The following is a 23,427-nucleotide window of genomic DNA, read 5'->3' as shown; positions in this document are numbered from 1 at the left end:
CAGTGTGGACAGGTGCCAAGTCTTGCTGGAGAATGAAATTTCCATCTCCAAAAAGCTTGTCGGTAGAGGGAAGCATGAAGTGCTCTAAAATTTCCTGGTAGATGGCTGCGCTGACTTTGGTCTTGAAAAAACACAGTGGACCTACACCAGCAGATGGCATGGCTCCCCAAACCATCACACATTGTGGAAACTTCACTTTTTCTTTCCACTCAACTTTCCATTAATATGCTTGGATACAGCACTCTGTGAACTGCCAGCTTCTTTAGCAATGACCTTTTATGACTTACCCTCCTTGTGGAGTGTGTCAATAACTGCCCTCTGTAAACATAAGGATGAATGACCTCCGGGAGATCAAAACATCCAACACAGCAGAGACACCATCACGTGTTTCTCAACGCAGTGATCCAGAACACTGCCCCCATCCCTTATGGGAAATATGCAAATGCATGTAGAAAAGCCGCGGAGACACCATCACGTGTTTCTCAACGCAAGCAATAAATAGCCAGGCCTTTCCCCGGGAAGGAACAACCACGGGAAGGGCAGCATCCAAAAAGGAAAACCACCTATGCCATAACATGGTATCCATCCACAGACAGATGTTTCAGGGTATTTGCCCCTCATCAGTGTGGAGTAGGAAACTGGCTATTAGGAGCAGTGCCTAGTAAAAGGACTATAAACATAAGGATGAATGACCTCGGAGAGATCAAAACATCCAACACCGCGGAGACACCATCACGTGTTTCTCAACGCAGTGATCCAGAACACTGCCCCCATCCCTTATGTAGTTATTTTCCACATGCAATAAATGCCCTCTGGACATCTGTCAAGTCAGCAGTCTTCCCCATGATTGTGGAGGCTACTGAAACAGACCTTTTTAAACGCTTAGGAAGCCTTTGCAGGTGTTTTTTGTTAACTATTCTAATTTACTGAGATGACTTTTGGGCTTTTCATTGGCTTTAGCCATAATCATACAGAAATAAACACTTGAAATAGATCACTCTGTTTGTAATGACTCTATGTAATATATAAGTTTCACTTTTTGTATTGAAGAACTGGAAGAAATTAACTTTTTGATGATATTCTAATTGTGTGAGAAGCACTTGTATATGTATATGAACAAAATAAAAGCATATGTTGGAGTTCACACATTGAATCCTTTTTACCAGGAAATTATAAAAAAAATTGAAAGCTACTTACCAATAGAGGGTAAAATCTCTTTAAAGGGAACCTGTCACCCCGTTTTTTCAGATTGAGATAAAAATACTGTTAAATAGGGCCTGTGCTGTGCGTTACAATAGTGTATGTAGTGTACCCTGATTCCCCCCCTATGCTGCGAAATACATTACCAAAGTCGCCGTTTTCGCCTGTCAATCAGGCTGGTCAGGTCAGGTGGGCGTGGTGACATCGCTGTCTCTTCCCCAGCTTTCCGTTGGTGGCATAGTGGTGTGCACATGTCCAAGTGCCGAATCCACTGCGTGCAGGTGAAGAAAAAGCGCGCGATCTGCGCTAATACCATTGTCATCGGTGGGGGCGGCCATCTTCCTGAGGCTGCGCGTGCGCAGATGGAGTGCTCTGCTGCACGGGGCTTCAGGAAAATGGCCGCGGGATGCCGCGCGTGCGCAGATGGAGATCGCGGTGGCCATTTTCCCAAAGCCGAGTTTGCATCTCGCGCCGCGCGCTTTTTCTTCACCTGCGCGCAGTGGATTCGGCACTTGGACATGCGCACACCACTACGCCACCAACGGAAAGCTGGGGAAGAAACAGCGATGTCACCACGCCCACCTGACCTGACCAGCCTGATTGACAGGCGAAAACGGCGACTTTGGTAATGTATTTCGCAGCATAGGTGGGGAATCAGGGTACACTATTGTAACGCACAGCGCAGGCCCTATTTAACAGTATTTTTATCTCAATCTGAAAAAACGGGGTGACAGGTTCCCTTTAAAATACTTAATTTCTGCGAAAAATGTTTTTTTAAGGGAATAGTACATGCAAAGAAGATGCAAACATATCCATGAGATAGGTGTAAGAAGATGGAAGTTTTGCCTAAGTATCCGCTTTGAAGACACGTGTATTGTTGTGATGTATTTTGATGTGCAATGTTTTAGTAATGTGTGTTATTATTATTATTATTATTTATTATTATAGAGCCATTTATTCCATGGCGCTTTACATATTAGAGATAGGTTGTGTGGACGGTAACAGTTGGGACAAGCTCAACAGATAATTAGTTGGGACTAGCCCAGAGTGAGAAGGGGATAAAGTGAAGGGACAGAGACAGGGTCCTGTCAGAAGGTCAGAAAGGACCCAGCCTGCAGAAAAGCAGACCTACGGTCTAATAAGTCAGCAGAGCCTCATGACGTGGGTCAATGGAGACCTAGAGAATGAATAGCGAGATTCAGGAAAAAGGCAAGAGAAAGCCACAGAAGGTGTGAGTGATTCTCCAAAAATTTAATCTGTGGGCAGGAATCCTATCAACGTAATACCGAGCTTGTAAGTCCAGAAGGTAACAGGACAGATCAGTGCAGGAAACATGGGACAAGAGAGTGCCCCGGGCGGTAGTTCCAAGACATTGAAAAGCAGAGAGGTTGAGTAACGACCATAGTGACAAAATAGCTCCCCTAAGAGGAAAAAAGATGCGGAACTGTGGGCTGAAGCAAAGGATTATCACTTACTGACTGTAGTATCGTTATTGGAGAAAGGGAAGTTTCAGAAGTATTGTGCTGGGTTGCGGTGAACACAGAGGACTAAGCAGGACATAACCGAGTCATTTTGGGAAGGATGGAATGAATGTGTATAAAGATGTTTCAAGTGCTAAAAGAAACATTCATGAATGTATTTACCCACTATCTGCTGCATATAATTCCCACCAAATTAATATTGAGTAAATTACAGTTTACCCTTAAGTGTTGGTCTTCCTCTTTGAACTTTGCAAGACCAGGTCCTGGCCAGCCAAAGTCATCGGCAGCATGCAGCCTGCAAGGGTGTAACGCCTCCATAGCTAAAGTCTACACACCCAGTCAGAACCCCTATTTTCATGTACGGTGCCAGCGTGTGCAGCATGAGTTCCTTGTCCATGGCTACCTTCCCATGCCACATTGCATAGGGCATGCACAAGCTCAATATTGCTGTCTACACTCTAAATCTGGATAGTGAAAGGATGTTGTAGCTCACAGTTCAGCCATAGAGATAGGGAGAGAAAGGGATAAAACACTGAAGGAACTGTACAGATAGTGTGTGACATCACAACAGTGCAGAATATTTACCATTAGTGATAAGCTAACGTGCTCTGATAAGGTGTCACTCGAGCATGCTCGTGTGCTAACTGAGTGTCTTTAGCGTGCTTGAAACATATGTTCAAGTTCCCGCGCCTGCATGTCTGGCGGCTGTTCGACAGCTGCAACACATTGAGGGATTGTGTAACAAACAGACCATCCAAGCATGTGTTTTGGCTGTCGAGCTGCTGTCAGACATGCAGGTGTGGGGACTCTAACATATTATTCGAGTACACCGAAGACACTCAGTTAGCACCCAAGCATTCTCGAATAACACCTTATCAGAGCACATTCGCGCATCACTATTTACCATCTGTTTACGTATTGAATTTGCTATCCATTAACAGTGCTGCAAGTACCCCGACCCTCCACTAAGCTTAGCCTAGTATTTTGCACGCAGCCTGACTAGGTCGTATACCCTTTTACACTTTTGTTGATTCAGATTTATTCAGACTGATTCCCTATGTCTATTTGTGGTTGCTGTTATTACTAACATGCTGGAGACGTTTGCTCCATTTACCTGGTATTTGCAATATATCTCAAAGCAACTTCTATGTTTATGTTGAAATCTATCTTTATTTGTGCCTGCTACAACTAAGACTATATTGAGGCGTTTGCCCTGTTATTAATATATGTGTAATATGACTTGTTAAAATAAATGAAATGTGGATTAAATCCGCGCTGCTGCGACAAATAATGGATCCAGATATAATTGTAAGGTGTTCGGGTGGTTTATTCAATGTGTTTCGAAGCTCATGGATTCTTCTTCAGGAAGTTTCCACACAAAGAAACTTCCTGAAGAAGAAGCCATGAGCTTCGAAACGCGTTGAATAAACCACCCGAACACCTTACAATTATATCTGGATCCATTATTTGTTGCAGCAGCGTGGATTTAATCCACATTTCATCTATTTTAACGGTTCTAAGTGGTCGCAGCGCCGACCTGAGGATCTGCAGCAGCTGACAAACTACACGCCTGTACTGTGTACCACCAGGTGAGCAGTTTTCTCATAATTGATTAGTAGCAATCCTGGGAATAAGACCCTATTTGCGCTTTTTTTGTCTCCTATTTTTCTATACTAATATGACTTGTAGCAGACCCTAAAATAAGCACTGTGCACCTTACTTTATGGAATCAGTTTGCACTTTCTATAACAAATAGTTACTTATATGCATTATAGGAATCATATATAGCCTTGTTTTCTGGTAGTTAAATACTTAGTATCCTTCTTGGAACATGCTTTTAGGAGGGTTGTAGGCCAAGATAAGCCACCTTGAAGTGCCTGCTACAATTAAGACTATATTGAGGTGTTTGCCCTGTTATAAATATATGTACAATGTGATTTGTAGCGGACCCTAAATCAGCACTGTGCACTTTACCTTATGAAATCAATTTGCATTTTCTATAACAAACAGTTACCTATATGCACTATAGGAATCACACATAGCCTTGTTTTTTGATAGTTTAGTATCCTTTTGGGAACATGCCTATAGGAGGGTTATAGGCCAAGATAGGCCACCTTGAACATAGGGAGCTACACATTAGGGCATTATATGCATTTACACGAGCCCTCGGTTTATATGTGGTGTTTAGCTACATGGATGGCAATTTATGGTGACATTGTTATGAAATATGTAAGGGTGTACTACCCAGTCAGGCGGTTATATTGTGCACTAATATCTTCATTTTTTAAATTTGTTTGTACTTTTTCACTAAATTGTTGTTAATAAAGTAATTGAAAATTTTATATTGGCATTTGCTCCCGTTTTTTTCGGCTTGGATAGTATTTTGCAATGTTGATTCAGAGGAAGGCAGAAGACACTAAGAGGGGAAAGCCGATTAAAAATCACTCCAACAATTGTAAAGCAAAATTGCAATGTATGTCCCTATATACAGTGCCTTGCGAAAGTATTCAGCTCCCTGGAACTTTTCAACCTTTTCCCACATGTCATGCTTCAAACAAAGATACCAAATGTAAATTTTTGGTAAAGAATCAACAACAAGTGGAACACAATTGTGAAGTTGAACTAAATTTATTGGTTATTTTAAATTTTTGTTGAAAATGAAAAACTGAAAAGTGGGGCGTGCAATATTATTCGGCCCCTTTAACTTAATACTTTGTTGCGCCAACTTTTGCTGCGATTACAGCTGCAAGTCGCTTGGGGTATGTCTCCAGGCTCGGACTGGCCCACAGGGTAACAGGGGAATCCCCCAATGGGCCCCTGTGTAGATCTGGGCCCCCGTGTAGATCTGGGCCCCCGACCCCACTATATAGGCAGTACTTGGCATAATTCACTTGATTCACTCTGTACAGAAAAAAAAGCAGCATCTCAACATTTATTAACCACGCTACCCAGTTTATTATTATATAGAGATATAGGTAAATTTGTGAACAAAGGCAGTATAATATTTGAATGCAGCTGAAAAGTGGGCCCCCCAAAGTCAATGTTATTGGTGGGCTCTTGTCACCCCAGCCCGACACTGTATGTCTCTCTCAGTTTTGTACATCGAGAGACTGAAAATCTTGTCCATTCTTCCTTGGCAAACAGCTCGAGCTCAGTGAGGTTTGATGGAGATCGTTTGTGAACAGCAGTTTTCAGCTCTTTCCACAGATTCTCAATTGGATTGAGGTCTGGACTTTGACTTGGCCATTCTATCACCTGGATACGTTTATTTGTGAACCATTCAATTGTTGATTTTGCTTTATGTTTGGGATCATTATCTTGTTGGAAGACAAATCTCCGTCCCAGTCTCAGGTCTTTTGCAGACTCAAACAGGTTTTCTTCAAGAATGGTCCTGTATTTGGCTCCATCCATCTTCCCATCAATTTTAACCATCTTCCCTGTCCCTGCTGATGAAAAGCAGGCCCATGTTTGACAGTGGGGATGGTTTGTTCAGGGTGATGAGCTGTGTTGCTTTTACGCCAAACATATCGTTTGGCATTGTTGCCAAAAAGTTAGATTTTGGTTTCATCTGACCAGAGCACCTTCTTCCACATGTTTGGTGTGTCTCCCAGGTGGCTTGTTGCAAACTTTAAACAACACTTTTTATGGATAGCTTTGAGAAATGGCTTTCTTCTTGCCACTCTTCCATAAAGGCCAGATTTGTGCAGTGTACGACTGATTGTTGTCCTATGGATAGACTGTCCCACCTCAGCTGTAAATCTCTGCAGTTCATCCAGAGTGATCATGGGCCTCTTGGTTGCATCTCTGATCAGTCTTTACCTTGTTTGAGATGAAAGTTTAGAGGGACGGCCGGGTCTTGGTAGATTTGCAGTGGTTTGATACTCCTTCCATTTCAATAAAATCGCTTGCACAGTGCTCCTTGGGATGTTTAAAGTTTTTGAAATCATTTTGTATCCAAATCCGGCTTTAAACTTCTTCACAACAGTATCACGGACCTGCCTGTTGTGTTCCTTGGTCTTCATGATGCTCTCTCTGCTTCAAACAGAACCCTGAGACTATCACAGAGCAGGTGCATTTATACGGAGACTTGATTACACACAGGTGGATTATATTTATCATCATTAGGCATTTAGGACAACATTGGATCATTCAGAGATCCACAATGAACTTCTGGACTGAGTTTGCTGCACTGAAAGTAAAGGGGACGAATAATATTGCACGCCACACTTTTCAGTTTTTGATTTTCCACAAAAATTTTAAATAACCAATAAATTTCGTTCAACTTCACAATTGTGTTCCACTTGTTGTTGATTCTTCACCAAAATTGTACATTTGGTATCTTTATGTTTGAAGCATGATATGTGGGAAAAGGTTGAAAAGTTCCAGGGAGCCGAATACTTTTGCGAGGCACTGTATCTAGCAGTGATATTTGAATAGTATTTGCATCAGGGGATTATTGACCTGCGGTGCCTAATAACAATCTTTTTATGCAGATTGGCAGCGACAAGACCCCACTTCAACTAAACAAGAAAAAATACGAGTTTTCAAGAGCTGAAATGAGACTGCCAGAGATCAGCTATGGCCACTTGCCAGAACTGAAAAGCACAGATGTTGGCTCTCTTTACAGCGGTGATTTTTTTATCACATCGTTTCTTAAAATCTTAAATTCTAAGTGTAAATATAATGAGAGGAATTCACCAAGATATGCTACACTGGAGTAAAATGTGACATATTTAAGGCACAGTCAGGAGGCCCCCATGTACATTACATAAACGTTGGCAGGATTAACCGACCAATGTGTATGTAGGTTTTCTTACTGTACTCCAATGAGTTATGTTTGAGGACATAAAGATCAGGTGGTTGTATGAACAGACAAACAAATCTATACCAGCTATTTGCTAGCAGGTGAAGTGATTGTCAGAAAAATCAAAAGGTGGTAGAAAAATAGCTCACTAGGTGGATTAACTTGCAGCAAAGTCAAGGATGAAATGGAGTGGTGAAAGACTATTAGGATTAGAGATGTTTCAGTAGTCTAGGTGGGATATGCTGAGGGTAAAGAGTAGATTTTAGAAATGGATTTAAGGCAAGAGAAGGTGGAAAGTGTTTGGACATATGTTAAAGGACAGGGGGAGTCAAAGGTTATCATGAATCAGTGAACCTATGAGTATGAAGTGTTTAATCCTTTAAGAGTTCCTTTTATTGACATTGGTGCCAAATGAGTTTCATTTGGCATGGTTCACTGACCACGTCAGTAATCTGTGACAGCAGAATAGGACCCTGAGGACTGCCTCATGCCTGACTCTCTGTGACAAGATGTCCCATGTGCACTACATCACATGGATGTCATCCAGGTAGTTAATAAAAAGAAGGGCAGCTGACTATTGACACAGCTCAATCGAGTTGCACTAATTCTACCCATCAACAGTCAGGGATTACCCTTGTTACTTAATAAAAGAGTGGTCAGCCCTAGGCTTGAGATTTTTCTAAATAGCCGCTTTGTCCAAGTGCGCAGAACTCTTCCTAATGCCCTTTGAAATTTCTCATAAAAGTCATGCCCGAAGTTGCTGGTTGTGGAATCCAGGCATACAGAATGAGATCCCACAACCTTCTGCGATGCCCATTAACACAGCTCTTTTCACTTAGGCTGGTTTCTCATTTGCGTTTTTTGCCGTTGCGTTTTAGCGCAAAAAAAGCATGCGTTTTTTCCCTATACTTAACATTAAAAATGCATGCGTTTTTTTGCATGCGTTTTGCCGCGTTTTGCCGCTGCATGCGTCTTTTGTATGCATGCGTTGTGTTGCAGAAATGCAACATGTAGTAATTTTTAGCGGCGTTTTTTTGCCGCAAAAAAATGTATTGCTGTCTATGTAAACGCATGCGTCTTTAAGCACGTGTTTGGTTGCGTTAAAAACGCATGCGTTTTTATAAAAAAACAAGAAAAAACACTGATAAGCCACCCCACACCATAAAATTGATAAAGGGATCCTAACCCTACCCCTTGGGATCCTAACCCTAACCCAAAGGGTTAGGGTTAGGATCCCTTAGGGGTAGGGTTAGGGTTAGGATCCCTTAGGGGTAGGGTTAGGGTTAGGGTTAAGATCCCTTAGGATTAGGGTTAGGGTAAGGGTTAGGATCCCTAGGGTTACTAGGGATCCAAACCCTAACCCTAACCCTAGCCATTTCTGTTTATAGTGGGTTTTCTTGTTGATTTTGATGATTGGCAAGCTGTCACACACTTCTCATCATGCGTTTAAAAAACGCAAACGCATGAAAAAATGCATGTAATTGCATCAAACCACCGCGTTTGTAATAAAACATGCAAAAACGCATGCGTCTAAAAAAACGCGGCGTTTTACCGCGTTTACATGCGTTTTTTTCACCACATGCGTTTGCATTTAAAACGCTGCGTTTTTAAACGCAAATGTGAAACCAGCCTAACACAGTACTGCTACATTATTTACTAAGGAGGACAAAGGAGAACAAATTGAAGCTCTTGAGGCTAAAAATATATATTCTTTTATTAGTACAAAAAACACAAAAGTTCCCCAGAGGGGTTAAAAAAAAGACATACAAATGGTGACTAGCAATAAAAGGCGGTCATTTATGCATACAGGCATTAGGATTGGGTATGTGAGAAGGAAAATTGAACAACCTATCCATATCTGTCATAGTGGCCATTAAGTTCCCTCCATCAACACTCTCCAACACACTTCAGCACAGTAATCCAAAAAGGAATTCTTAGGGTATGTTTCCACGTTAAGGAAACGCTGTGTGTTTGACGCTGCGTTGAGCCGCAGCATCCAGATGTTACAGCATAGTGGAGGGGATTTCATGAAATCCCGTCTCCACAATGCATTAAAAGACGCATGCGGCAGACCCGCGAAAACGGACATGCGGCGCGCCTTTTAAGAACGCAGCATGTCCTTACATTGCAGAAACAACGCAAGTGACCTCAGGTGCAGATTTGGTCAGGATTTTACCTGCATAAAATCCTGACCAAATCCTGATGCAATCCTGGACGTGTGCACATGGAAAGAAAAATCAGCTGAAGTCCAAGAGCGCCGTTTGTGCTCGAAACGCGTCCAGCGACTACATGGTAGCTTGCATCCAAATGATGTAATTTTTCGTTTGTCAGCAGTTTTCCATATTTTAATTTGTTTAAATAAATTTTTGATACTTTTTATTCCTGGAGCTGGATTTTTCTTTCCATGTGCACAAGTTTCAACGTCAGACAGATGTTTTTTCCTTGCTCGGACATTATGTGGACTACAGACAAATGTTTCTACTGGGTGAGCTGAAAAGTTTTTCTGTTTTTCAATCCTGAACGTGACATACCCTTACCCATTCTGCACAAAATGATCCCCAACACACATGCAAGTGAATCCCAACTCACCCACTCCTGATGCCTGTATGCATAAATGATCACCTTTCTTTGCTAATCACCATTTGTGTGTCTATTTTAACCCCAGTGGGGGATTTTAGTGTTTTTGTTCAAATAAAAGAATATTTTTAGCCTCAAACACTCCAATTGGTTCTTCTTTGGCTTTTAAGGAGTGGCTTTTCTGGTGTAGATGCATTCAGGATCTATAATGGCCTGATATTCATTTAAAATGTTCCTGGAATTTGTTTCATTACATTATTTGCTAAGCGCTTTCACTGTGAGATGGACAAGAGAGGGTTGTGGGATCATGCTCCGCATGCTGGGATAAATAAAAAAAACACCGAAGTTCGAACCTGACTTTTGCTAGAAAGTTGAGCCTTTTCGGGGAGCATTACAGAGTGTTCTGCACACTATGGACAAGTGAGGTCAGTAAGAATGAAACATCGCCTAGCTGACAATGCCATGGCATGTTAGGACAACACATCATTGCTGGAGCGATGTGAACAGTATCCCGTAGCATACTATATTATTCTGGCTGTCACAGACAAACCTACTAGGAGAGAACAAACACGAGTGTGAACAAAGCCTGAACTGTTATTTTCTATATACTGAACACACTGCCAGATGTTCTCTAGTTCACGAAACTGATATAATAAATACGAGATATCTCTGTTGTTTGTGTATTATGGGTCTCTTAAGAATACTATGTGTTATGCGGGGAATAAGTCATACATGTAGCTATGAAGGACAATTCATTAGTGAGTATTCCCTCCGGGTGTTCAGTGTGTAATGTAAGACTTCATTTCAAACGTAGGTACAATGAGGCAATGATTTCCCAGCCAGAATAATTATAATAACTGTTTATTACTTCTAGAAAACAAATAAGCAGTATATCCTGAACATTTCATTTTCTCTACTAAATGTTTCTATAAATGTTATTACCGAAATATTTGTAATGTCAAACAATTTCCTTAATGTTTTTCCAGTTCGTAGTTCAAAACTGGTGAAGAAAGAAAATAAGACAATGCCAGAGTCTCGGATCCCTTCTCTAGCTTTGATTGATCTGCATAACGCCAGCATAGCCTTGCCACAGGTCAGAGAACGAACCTGTCACAAACAAAAATCTGAGAACATTTAGTGCATTTGTAATGGGATAAATTGTATATTTTAGGGATGCCATATGTACTAATACATTTCATTTCTGATTAGGCAACTTTTTCTTTTGGTGCTCCTGTTTGACTTTTGCAACCTCTGTTACCTAGAGCAGGGGTCCCCAACTCCAGTCCTCAAGGCCCACCAACAGGTCATGTTTTCAGGATTTCCTTTGCATTGCACAGGTGATGCAATTATTACCTGGGCAAGACTAAGGAAATCCTGAAAACATGACATGTTGGTGGGCCTTGAGGACTGGAGTTGGGGACCCCTGACCTAGAGCCATAACTTTTTTTTTCATCAACATATGCATTTGAGGACATTTTGGTAGCTTTACTGTTCTATTTTTGTTTTATTTTGACATTGGCGTGGTTCAACACACACGGCTATACCAAATGTGTGTGTGTATATTATATATATATTACTAGCTATTGAACCCGTTCTATGCCCGGGTGGCTAGCATCTATATTGGTATATGGTCTCCATCCTGTCATGAGCTGCTCCATCCTGCGTCCCCATCCTGACATGTGCTGCACCCATCCTGCGCCCCCATTCTGACATGTGCTGCTCCCATCCTGCACCCCCATTCTGACATGTGCTGCTCCATCCTGCGTGCCCATCCTGTCATGTGCTGCACCCATCCTGCGCCCCCATCCTGCCATGTGTTGCACCCATCTTGCGCCCCCATTCTGTCATGTGTTGCACCCATCCTGCGCCCCCATTCTGTCATGTGCTGCTTCCATCCTGCGCCCCCATTGTGACATGTGCTGCTCCCATCCTGCGCCCCCATTCTGACATGTTCTGCACCCATCTTGCGCCCCCATTCTGTCATGTGTTGCACCCATCCTGCGCCCCCATTCTGTCATGTGCTTCTGCCATCCTGCGCCCCCGTTCTGTCATGTGCTGCTACCATCCTGCACCCGTTCTGTCATGTGCTGCTACCATCCTGCACCCGTTCTGTCATGTGCTGCTACCATCCTGCGCCCGTTCTGTCATGTGCTGCTGCCATCCTGCGCCCGTTCTTTCATGTGCTGCTGCCATCCTGCGCCCGTTCTGTCATGTGCTGCTGCCATCCTGCGCCCCCGTTCTGTCATGTGCTGCTCCCATCATGCGCCACTATTGTATTATATGCCCCCCATAAGATGCTTCATTATATATGCCCCGTATGCTGCTGCCATATATATAAAAAAAAAAAAAAAAACATACTCGCCTAACGTCGCTGGGCGCCGAGTGCTGGGGGCCTGAGCAGGCAGGGACACCGGCGTGCTGTGGGGATCAGGTGCCGGAGTCACCGCGAGCTCAGGCCCCCAGCACTTGCTATACTCACCTGTCTGTCCCGTTCCACCGCAGCGCGCATTAAGCGCGTCATCGCGCCCTCTGAACTGGGAACGTCACAGCAGAGGACCCAGGAGACTGAGCCACACGCAGCGCTGGAACGGGGGACAGGTGAATATACTCACCCTCCTGGCGGTCCCTGACTCTCCGGTGGAGATTGCGGTGTGCGTTCAGTGTTTACGCATACCACGATCTCCTGGGAGCTTCACTCTGTGAGGCCCAGACTGCGCCGGCGCTTGCGCTTACGCAGTCTATAAAGGCTTCTGACAGAGTGACGCTCCCAGCTTTATAGTATAGATATATATATATATATATATATATATATATAATTTATTTCTAAATTTAAAAAGGAGGTGAAGAATTAAACTTTCATATTTTAGAAATTGCTTTAATATTTTAAAAGCTTTATTTTACTAAACATTCACTTTTTTAAAACCTGTGATTGTTTGATCGCTTGTACAATTTACTGAAATACTTCAGTATTGCAGTAAAAAGTAAGAATGATAATCTCCTATGAGATTGGCAGTTGCAGGGATTGACAGTGGCATCTGAATGGTTAAATAACTGCGATCGAAGATACAGTGCCTTGAAAAAGTATTCATTGTGAAGTGTAATGGAAATGATACCTGTTTTTTTAATTACTGTATTTTAAAAATATAAATTGTAAAAAAAATTGTCATGTCCCTTTTGTATTTAGAACCCTTGAGTCAATACTTTGTAGGAACACCTTTCACTGCAGTTACTGCTGCAAGTCTTTTGGGGCATGTCTCTACCAGCTTTGCACATCTAGAGGCTGAAATTTTTGCTCATCCTTTTTTCTCTGTGAGATTGGATGGAGAGGGTCTGTGAACAGCATTTTTCAAGTCTTACCACAGGGTAGTTTGTCCTGCTGGAAGGTGAACCTGCACCCCAGTCTCATGTCTTTTGCAGCCACTAACATGTTTTTCTCTAGGATTGCCCTGTACATGTCTCCCTACATTCTTTTTTTAACAACTCTAATGATCTTCCCTGTCCCTGCTGAACAAAAGCATCCCCATACTGAGTTTGCCACCACCATGTTTGACGGTGGGAATGGGGTATTCAAGGTGATGTGCAATGTTAGTTTTCCACCACACATAGCATTTTGCATTTAGCCCAAAAAGTTCTACTTTGGTCTCATCTGACTAGAGTACCTTCCACATGCCAGCTGTGTCCCCTACATTGCTTTTTGCAAACTGCAAATGGGAATTGTTAAGGTTTGCTTTCAAAAATGTCTTTCTTTTTTCCACTCGTCCATAAAGATCAGATTTGCCGAATATCTGACCAATAGTTGTCCTGTGGACAGATTATACCACCTGAGCTCCTCCAGAGTGACCATAGGCATCTTGGCTTCTTCTCTAACTAGTGCGCTTCTTGCTTGGGATGTCAGTTTAGAGTTGACGGCCATGTCTTGGTAGGTTTGCAGTTGTGCCATACTCCTTCCATTTTTGGAAGATAGATTGAACAGTGCTACATGAGATGTTCAGAGCTTGAGATATTTTTTTTTTTTTTTATAACCTAACTTTACTCTTCTCTACAAGTTTATAGTTGACCTGGTGTGTTCCTTAGTTCTCATGATGCTGTTTGATCCCTAATGTTATCAAACAAACCTCTGAGGCCTACACAGTACAGCTGTGGTTATACTGAGAATAAATTACGCACAGCTGAACTCAATGTACGGTACTATTTATTTGATTTCTGCAGGCAATTGGTCACTCTGGGTATTATTTAGGGGTATAAGACTATAGGGGGGCTGAAAACAAATGCGCATCACAATTTTTAGATTTATATTTTTCAAATACGGTAATTAGAAAAACATGTATTATTTCCTTTACATTTCACAAATACTTGTACCTTTGTGTCGGTAAATCACATAAAATCCCAATAAAATACATTTAAGCTTGTTTAGTCTAACGTGAAAAAATGTGGAAAAGTTCACACAGTTTTAATACTTTTTCAAGGCGCTGTAGCTTTTGTTAATAAAGTTCCACCCACTGTGTATGTATGGAACAAACTGAGCTCCTGAGATTACTTCGCACACCTATAACCGGCAAACGACACAAATGTACATCCTACGTCTGGAAAGAGGGATTTGGGTTCTCCCATCTTCATATCTAGGACTTGCCATCATTTTATGATCTATGGGGCCCCAAAGAAAGCTCGCTGGTATGATGTCTAAGGCCTAATGAACAGGGCCATTTACCAGGTCCATACAACCGTAAGTTGTCCACAGCACTAATGCAGCACTCACTGAAATATTTGAGAAACATTCATTTTTATATTTCCTGACAAATCTTCTTTCTGTCAAATTATAGCTGAAGCCAAATGAGACCTATTGAATACATTTATTGAGTGATAATAAATAGGACCACAGGGATTCCACATATCCCTCCATAACTAAAGGATAATACGGTAGGCCGTAACTGTATTTAAGGAAAAACACCAGCAGCATAGTTGTTCAAGGAAAAAAAAAAAACTTCATTTGTAGATTAATGGGCCCTCATGGCCAATGAGTCCCAGGTGCAGCTGATACTTCTGATCTCCATATAATTTTCCCACTGGCCACTTAAACTAACAGTATGGTTTTGGAGTACGTGAGAAGCCCATGTAATCACCAGAAGAAAACTCAAACTACAAGGGGGTTTCCTTCCATCGGTTTGCTATCACTGAAAAGAAGTGGATTACCATCAGCATACTTTGGTTTTATACTGTATTACAACTTTGCAGCTTTGTCATTGTCACATTGTATCAAGTCATAAAGGCTCATACAACAGTTATAAAGTTGTTACATTATAAGTACCTATCCTAGGAAATAAACCAGTTCATAAAATTAAAGAACTTTAAAAACATTTATTAATTTATACACAGGATAGATCATAAGGCCCCAACCACATGTAGCGAAATACCAGGTCCTAAGTCCTCTTTATGAGTAGTGCAGTAATGACCATGTGCATTCACCACTCGGACAGACAGTGAATGCAGCAGAGGTTGCACATGCTCACTACCACTCCTTTAACACATGGTACTTTAGGACCTTCTTTCCTCTAGTTGTGAGGGTCCCAGCAGTAAGTCCCACAGCGCTCATACATTTAACACATATGCTCTGAATAGGTGATATAGATAGGTTTGAATCTCCGATGCAAGCTTATTTTATAATCTGTTTTATTACTATTTGCAGTTTGTGGGAAATTCAGCACAAGACCACACAGATGTTCCAGAAGCAAATTTCCCTCCAGTGGAACATTAAAAGTGCAATTTAAAATAAAAACAAGAGACAAGAACGTGGCAAGTTTTGTGAAAAAGTAACTCAGCGCATGAAGACACTGGACTGGGAGCAGCTTGGAGCCTTACTTTGAACACAATACACAGAATCGGAACAATACAGCAAATTGCGTTAAAAACATAATGTGCTAAGTGCTGCATAAATGATGGGATAACACATACCATGTCCATTATAGCTTTACTTGTCTGCATATCAAAAAAACAGAACTTACCTATCACTACATGTATGAATATGCCAGAAGGGAGCGTCAGGTGGCAAGTGATTCATAGACATTTACACATCACTCTATGGGATTGTTCAGTTTACTTTATCATTTGAGAATGCAGCATGTGTGGGTTGGCAAGTGACAAAACTTTAAGAAGAAAAACGTAACTTTACACATTTTAGGGATGCATTTTACATTGAGGTTAAAGTGAGGAATACTATCAATTGGATTTTTTTTATTACAAACTGTCTCAGATTGCAAAATAAAAATGTACCCTTCATTGACTTATTAAAATATATAGTTATCAAATATAAATGACTAGTCTCTATAGATGGAGACTGGTTTAAAATTGCAGTGTTTGGATTATATAAGAACGCTTAGTAATAAACAGATTCTGACTATAGCGTGTCCATTGTGCAAGTTGTGGAATTACGTACCGCCAATAGAATTATTTAAAATACGACTGATTTTACTACTAGGGTTCCAAACCATTTCATTTTCCATATGACTTTAACTGATTGGAATAGAAGCCACATCAAGACAGAAAAAAGAGCATTAATCTCTTGCATACAGTACCTCTTGATGGAGTTATTTCTGCAGCATGTGCATGGATTTTTGAAAGCTGTATTTATGTGAATGGGATATTTCAGAAATTTCTGCAAAGAAATTGAACAGAAAGGCTTTGCACCCAACAGGGATTGGCTTATCATGAATTTACATAGAACTTGGTACATGTCTGGTTTTATCTGCATTCTAAGCTATAGCTCAGCTATTAAAGGGAACGTGTCATGAGGATTCATGCTACTAAACGATTACAAACACTGGAAGTGGAAGTGTGGCACCCCAGGAGTCTCAGTACCACAGTGGTATTGCATTCCTCTCGGGGAGGGTGATGCCATGCCTGGAAGAGAGGAGTATCCCTTTAACAGGTAACACATACATGCAACATGTTCTGACTCCAGGCCAGAAGGGGGAGCTCTAGACCCGGTTTCAGGGGAGCTTCCTTATATATATTCTGGCTGGGGGAGGAGTTAGGTGAGTCTGTTGAAAGGAGAGCTGGAGCCATGCAGACACGAGGTTCTGCAGCTTCTGACAGGAGTCAGTCAGATTGTAGGAAAGTGTGAGGGGAGAAGAAGCAAAGGAAAGATACTGGGATGGGAGCTGCGAGTGGGCTCCCTCCAGAATCATCGCAGGAACCGGACACCGGGAGTTTGAGGCTATGTGGGACTGTAAGCCCCACAGCAGAAACCGGAGGGCAGGAGATTTCAAGTCACCTGTCCACAACCACACCCGAAGGCATAGAGGCATATAGAGCCCGGAGTCACCGCAACTAGGGACACCTGTAAAAAGCTTGTGTTGCCTGCCATGCGGGTACTGTCCTAGGACAAAGAGAGAGAGGACTTTGTGTGAAGCCTTAGACAGCAAGGGACGCATACTTCAGCACAGTAAGGAAGGCTTCCAACCCCACCTGGCTAAAAGGAACTCCAAATCGCTTCCAGGCTGGCTGGACCTCACCATCGCCTGTTACCGGTACCCTGGACTGTGGCTGCATACTACCAGTAAAAGGTAAAGAGACTACTACCTTGTGTCCTCCAATTCTTTCCAGCACTACACCGTCTCACCGTCTGTCATCTTTACCCATAACACCGGGAGCCCTGGGGACTTAGCTTCACCTGTGGGAAGCCATACCATCCCTGCTGCAGTACCATCATTCCCAGTGGACCCCTTTAAGCAGTATCGGTCATCCCTGACCGAATACCACATAGAACATTCTTTATTCAAAACAACCCCTTTAAAGTCCTTTCCTTTAACTTGGACGCCCAGGGCCACGGACCGGGTCATTGCAACCGTGACCACCCCTTTAACGACCACCGGACCCGGCCCGAGTACCCCATTGTCCTAGCGGGCACTCCAGAAGGATAATAAAATCAATCTGTCCTTTACAGCTTTGCCTCTAAGCATGTCGCAGAAAATGATCTCTGTTATATACTAATGAGCACTGAGTAGTCTGTAGCATTTCACCCACTACGTCTTGGGGGACACTCGCTTGGCAGCAGAATAATCATAGGCATGTTTTTTTCAGATAAACAGTCCATGTGGTTTATTATATTCTCAGCATAAACCACTGTAGGCCATGTTACATATCGCAGACCTCACATAGTCCTTTAGTTCATCATATATGGCTTTACAAATCATTCATTATTCAAGCCTGTATCTCTCCAGTCACCGGGTGACTGCACAGTTCAGCAACTGTCCTATGTTAGCGCACACAGTTCTTTTCCCAATACAAGGGGTTACCTCTTAGGAGCTCCTGCTCCATAGGTTGACCCCACGTCTGTCCAAAGTCCACAACAGGACCGTCCAGGTCGACGGTCTCATAATGCTTCCAGGACGACTCCACTCCCAGGAGCCTCCAACACTGACTGTCCAGGACCTACAGCACACAGGCTACTCAGTGCCAAAGCCCAACGATGTGCTATTCAGGAATTCCCAGGATTTCCAACACAGGCTTCCAGGGCCTTGCACTTGGACCATTCAGATCCAAACACAGGAACATGTGACCCACACCCTGGTCATGTTATATACCTTTTAACCACTCCGCTGGGTGGGAGTGTGGATGTGTGGCTAGTTTGTCCCGCCCATCTCACATAACTAGCCTAGTAAGTCTCCCTTCATAATTATACAAACTCTTGAGGGACTACAGGTCCCAGAACAACAACATTGCATCAGACTTACCACGCAGACTCCCTCTGCGACATATATCGGCCATTCACAACTCTGCCAGTCACTGTTTCTTCACATTTATGCCTCCAATCGCATCTTGAAGGGCACACACAGTGCCCCCTGGCTGTAACACTGGTCACTGCACCACAAGTCCGATGGGTGTGTAGGTACCTTCATCAGAGCCTGTTGTGAACCCACTAAACCAGCACAGCTAATTTTGATTGTAAGATTACAGGGGGACATCATCCATATGATAAAGGTTGGATTTGCATGTTGTGAAACCTCTACATGCCAACTGGCTCTCCTTAGAATATACTGGGAGGGATATTCTAAGAACATTTTGAAGGTATGCCTGCCATGCTACAGTTTTGTAAGTATTTCCTGCACGCTGCAGCTCTTTTAGCTTAGCCGCGCCCCCTACTCCTGAGTGCAAAGGTCGGTCCAGGGCCTTAAGCTTTCCGGGTGCAACCTGGGTGGCAGCCCCAACAGTTCCGGATCCGTCACGGAGTAAGTATGCCTGATCCGTTGTAACAGGCCAGATTAACCCCCCCTGCCCAGAATATGCCTGGGGTTAAAGTGGCCTAGGCCAGTTTATACCTCTCTGGGCCAGAAAATATCCTGGGTCAGAATATAGCCCAGCTGCTGTAGATCAGATCTTTCACGCTTTTGAGAACCATTGAGTGATATACTTAATAAAGAGGCCCCAGGCAGCGCACAGGGGGGCAGAGACAGCACATGGGCCTCCAGACAGTGCAAGGGACAGCAAACATCGCACAGGGGCCCCATACATCGCACAGGATTGAGTGATATACGCAAGAACGGGGCCCTAGGCAGTGCACAGGGGGGCAGAGACAGCGCATGGGGCCCCAAACAGGACAAGGGGTGCCAGACATGTAACAGGGGCCCCAGACATGGCACAGGGGCCCAAGACATTGCACAGGGGCCACAGACATTGCACATTGCACAGGAGCCCCAGACATCGCACAGGGGCCCCAGACATCGCACAGGGGCCCCAGACATTGCACAGGGGCCCCAGACATCACACAGGATTGAGTGATATACTCAAGAACGGGGCCCAAGGCAGCACACAGGGGCAGAGACAGCGCATGGGGCCCCAGACAGCACAAGGGGTTCCAGACATAGCACAGGGCCTCAGACATTGCACAGGGGCCCCAGACATCACACATCGCACAGGGACCCCAGACATCGCACAGGATTGAGTGATATATTCAAGAATGGGGCCCCAGGCAACACACAGGGGAGTAGAGACAGCGCAAGGGGCACCAAACATGCCACAGGGGCCCAGACATTGCACAGGGGCCCTAAAACATTGCACATTGGCCCATGACATCACACAGGGGCCCCAGACATCGCACAGGGGCCCCAAACATCGCACAGGGGCCCCAAATATCGCAAAGGGGCCAAGACATTGCACATCGCACAGGGGCCCCAGACATCACACAGGAGCCCCAGACATCACATGGGGCCCCAGGCATCACACGGGGCCCCAGGCATCACACATTGCACAGGGGCCCCAGACATCACACAGGATTGAGTGATATACTCAAGAACGGGGCCCCAGACATCGCACAAGAGGTCCCAAACAGAACACAGTGGGGCAGAGGCAGCACACAGGGGCCCTGCACGCTGTCTCTCCCCCCTTGCACACTGTCTCTTCCCCCTTGCGCGCTGTCTCTGCTCCCCTGTGCGCTGTCTGGTGACCTGTGCGTTGTCTCTGCCCCCTGTATGCTGCCTGGTGCCCATGTGTGTTGCCTGGGGCCCTGTGAAATGCCTGGGGCCCCTGTGTGCTGCCTGGGGCCCTGTGCGCTGCCTAGGACTCCGTTCACTGTCTCTGCCCCCCGTGTGCTGCCTGGGGCCCCGTGTGCTGCCTGGGGCCCTGTGTGCTGCCTGGGAGCCTGTTAGCTGTCTCTGCCCCCTGTGTGCTGCCTGGGGCCCTGTGCGCTGCCTGGGGCCCCCGTGTGCTGCCTGGGGCCCTGTGTGCTGCCTGGAGCCCCCGTGTGCTGCCTGGGGCCCCATTCGCTGTCTCTGCCCCCCCCTGTGTTCTGCCTGGGGCCCCGTGTGCTGCATGGGACCCGTTATTGAGTATATCACTCAATGGTTCTCAAAAGCCTGAAAAATCTGATCTACAGCAGCAGGGGTATATTCGGGCCCAGAGGGGTATAAACTGTTGCGGCGCCCCAGGGTCCTGGTCGTCGCAGTAGAATTGCTTTCCTCTCGGGGAGAGTGATGTTACATTTGGAGGCAAGAAAAAATAACTGCATCCGGGTATCACAAACATGCAACACATTTCACACTCCAGGCCACCAGGGGGAGCTTCTGCTCCTATTTATTAGGACACTCCCCACATATACAGTACAGACCAAAAATTTAGACACACCTCATTTAAAGATTTTTCTGTATTTTCATGACTATGGAAATTGTAAATTCACACTGAAGGCATCAAAACTATGAATTAACACATGTGGAAATATATACTTAACAAAAAAAAGTGTGATGTCTTATATTCTAGGTTCTTCAAAGTAGCCACCTTTTGCTTTGATGACTGCTTTGCACACTCTTGGCATTCTCTTGATGAGCTTCAAGAGGTAGTCACCGGGAATGGTCTTCCAACAACCATGAAGGAGTTCCCAGAGTTGCTTAGCACTTGTTCGCCCTTTTGCCTTCACTCTGTGGTCCAGCTCACCCCAAACCATCTCGATTGGGTTCAGGTCTCGTGACTGTGGAGGCAAGGTCATCTGGCGTAGCACCCCATCACTCTCCTTCTTGGTCAAATAGCCTTTACACAGCTTAGAGGTGTGTTTGGGGCCATTGTCCTGTTGAAAAATAAATGATTGTCCAACTAAACGCAAACCGGATGGAATAGCATGCCACTGCAAGATGCTGTGGTAGCCATGCTGGTTCAGTATGGCTTCAATTTTGAATAAATCCCCAACAGTATCACCAGCAAAGCACCATCACACCTCCTCCTCCATGCTTCACGGTGGGAACCAGGCATGTAGAGTCCATACATTCACCTTTTCTACGTCGCACAAAGACATGGTGGTTGGAACCAAAGATCTCAAATTTGGACTCATCAGACCAAAGCACAGATTTCCACTGGTCTAATGTCCATTCCTTATGTTCTTTAGCCCAAACAAGTCTCTTCTGCCTTAGCAGTGGTTTCCTAGCAGCTATTTTACCATGAAGGCCTGCTGCGCAAAGTCTCCTCTTAACAGTTGTTGTAGAGATGTGTCTGCTGCTAGAACTCTGTGTGCCATTGACCTGGTCTCTAATCTGAGCTGCTGGTAACTTGCGATTTCTGAGGCTGATGACTCGGATAAACTTATCCTCAGAAGCAGAGGTGACTCTTGGTCTTCTTTTCCTGAGGCAGTCCTCATGTGAGCCAGTTTCTGTGTAGCGCTTGATGGTTTTTGCAACTGCACTTGGGGACACTTTCAAAGTTTTCCCAATTTTTCGGACTGACTGACCTTCATTTCCTAAAGTAATGATGGCCACTCGTTTTTCTTTACTTAGCTGCTTTTTTCTTGTCATAATACAAATTCTAACAGTCTATTCAGTAGGACTATCAGCTGTATATCCACCAGACTTCTGCTCAACACAACTGATGGTCCCAACGCCATTTATAAGGCAAGAAATCCCACTTATTAAACCTGACAGGGCACATCTGTGAAGTGAAAACCATTCCCGGTGACTACCTCTTGAAGCTCATCAAGAGAATGCCAAGAGTGTGCAAAGCAGTCATCAAAGCAAAAAGGTGGTTACTTTGAAGAACCTAGGATGTAAGACATATTTTCAGTTGTTTCACACTTTTTTGTTAAGTATATAATTTCACATGTGTTAATTCATAGATTTGATGCCTTCAGTGTGAATTTACAATTTTCATAGTCCGGAAAATACAGAAAAATCTTTTAATGAGGAGGTGTGTCCAAACTTTTGGTCTGTACTGTATATAACTGGTAGTCAATAGGGAAAGTTAGTCAGTTCCAGACAGGAGTCAGTTCCTAACAGAGCTCCAGACAGGAAGACTTCTGGAGGGAGTTCCAGACATCAGTTTGAGAAGGACAGAAGGTTAAAGGAGCTGTGCATGCCCCCACATTGAAAGGCAGAATTGTATTGCAGCGAGCGTGAAGGAAGTCGAAGCAAAGGAGAGGATACCAGAAGGGGACCAGCCCCGCTCAGGCTGACTCCTTCTGAGGCGCAAAATCCCAGTAGCCGGAACACCGAGGGAGTAAGTACCTCTACGCCTTATTTCAGAGACAGTTAGAGATAACTTTAGCGTGCACTCAGTTCAAAATTAGGCGAGGTGCTGGTGTAACGGACTGGAGGGTCCAGAATCACAAATGGAATATGGAATTCACAACACACTCTAGTGCTTTTTCATGCCAAATATTATAGAGATTTGTTACTTCATAATCTGGGAGCATAACACAATAAATGAGCATTACAAGGAATGCGATATAACAGAAGATGTTTCGGCTCCCTGGAGCCTTTATCACAATCGCTGTGAACAAAAAAAGCATATATAAACACCATGAAAGTAAAATCACACGGAAAAAAAGAGAATACAAATACAAATAAAACAAAATAAAGTAAAATTAAATAAAACCGCCAAAATAAACAGGAAAAG

At 43.9% G+C, this 23,427-nt stretch overlaps 1 protein-coding gene across 2 annotated transcripts in view; it reads left to right on the top strand.

Annotated features, from left to right (window-relative positions):
* The window catches only part of CDKL2 (cyclin dependent kinase like 2), a 126,287-nt gene extending 109,829 nt beyond the window's left edge, over positions 1-16,458 (top strand). For both annotated transcript variants that reach the window (XM_069743504.1, XM_069743503.1), the window contains exons 11-13: positions 7,175-7,310; positions 11,049-11,155; positions 15,746-16,458. In XM_069743504.1, coding sequence (XP_069599605.1) covers positions 7,175-7,310; positions 11,049-11,155; positions 15,746-15,814 — 312 coding nt within the window. In that variant the 3' untranslated portion in view covers positions 15,815-16,458. The remainder of the gene's footprint in view (positions 1-7,174; positions 7,311-11,048; positions 11,156-15,745) is intronic.
* Positions 16,459-23,427: the final 6,969 nt, after the last annotated feature.

The sequence above is a fragment of the Ranitomeya imitator genome, chromosome 1, assembly GCF_032444005.1.
Source record: "Ranitomeya imitator isolate aRanImi1 chromosome 1, aRanImi1.pri, whole genome shotgun sequence".
NCBI lineage: Eukaryota > Metazoa > Chordata > Amphibia > Anura > Dendrobatidae > Ranitomeya > Ranitomeya imitator.
The sequence above is the reverse complement of the archived record's forward strand: the minus strand, read 5'-3'. Positions and strand labels throughout refer to the sequence as shown.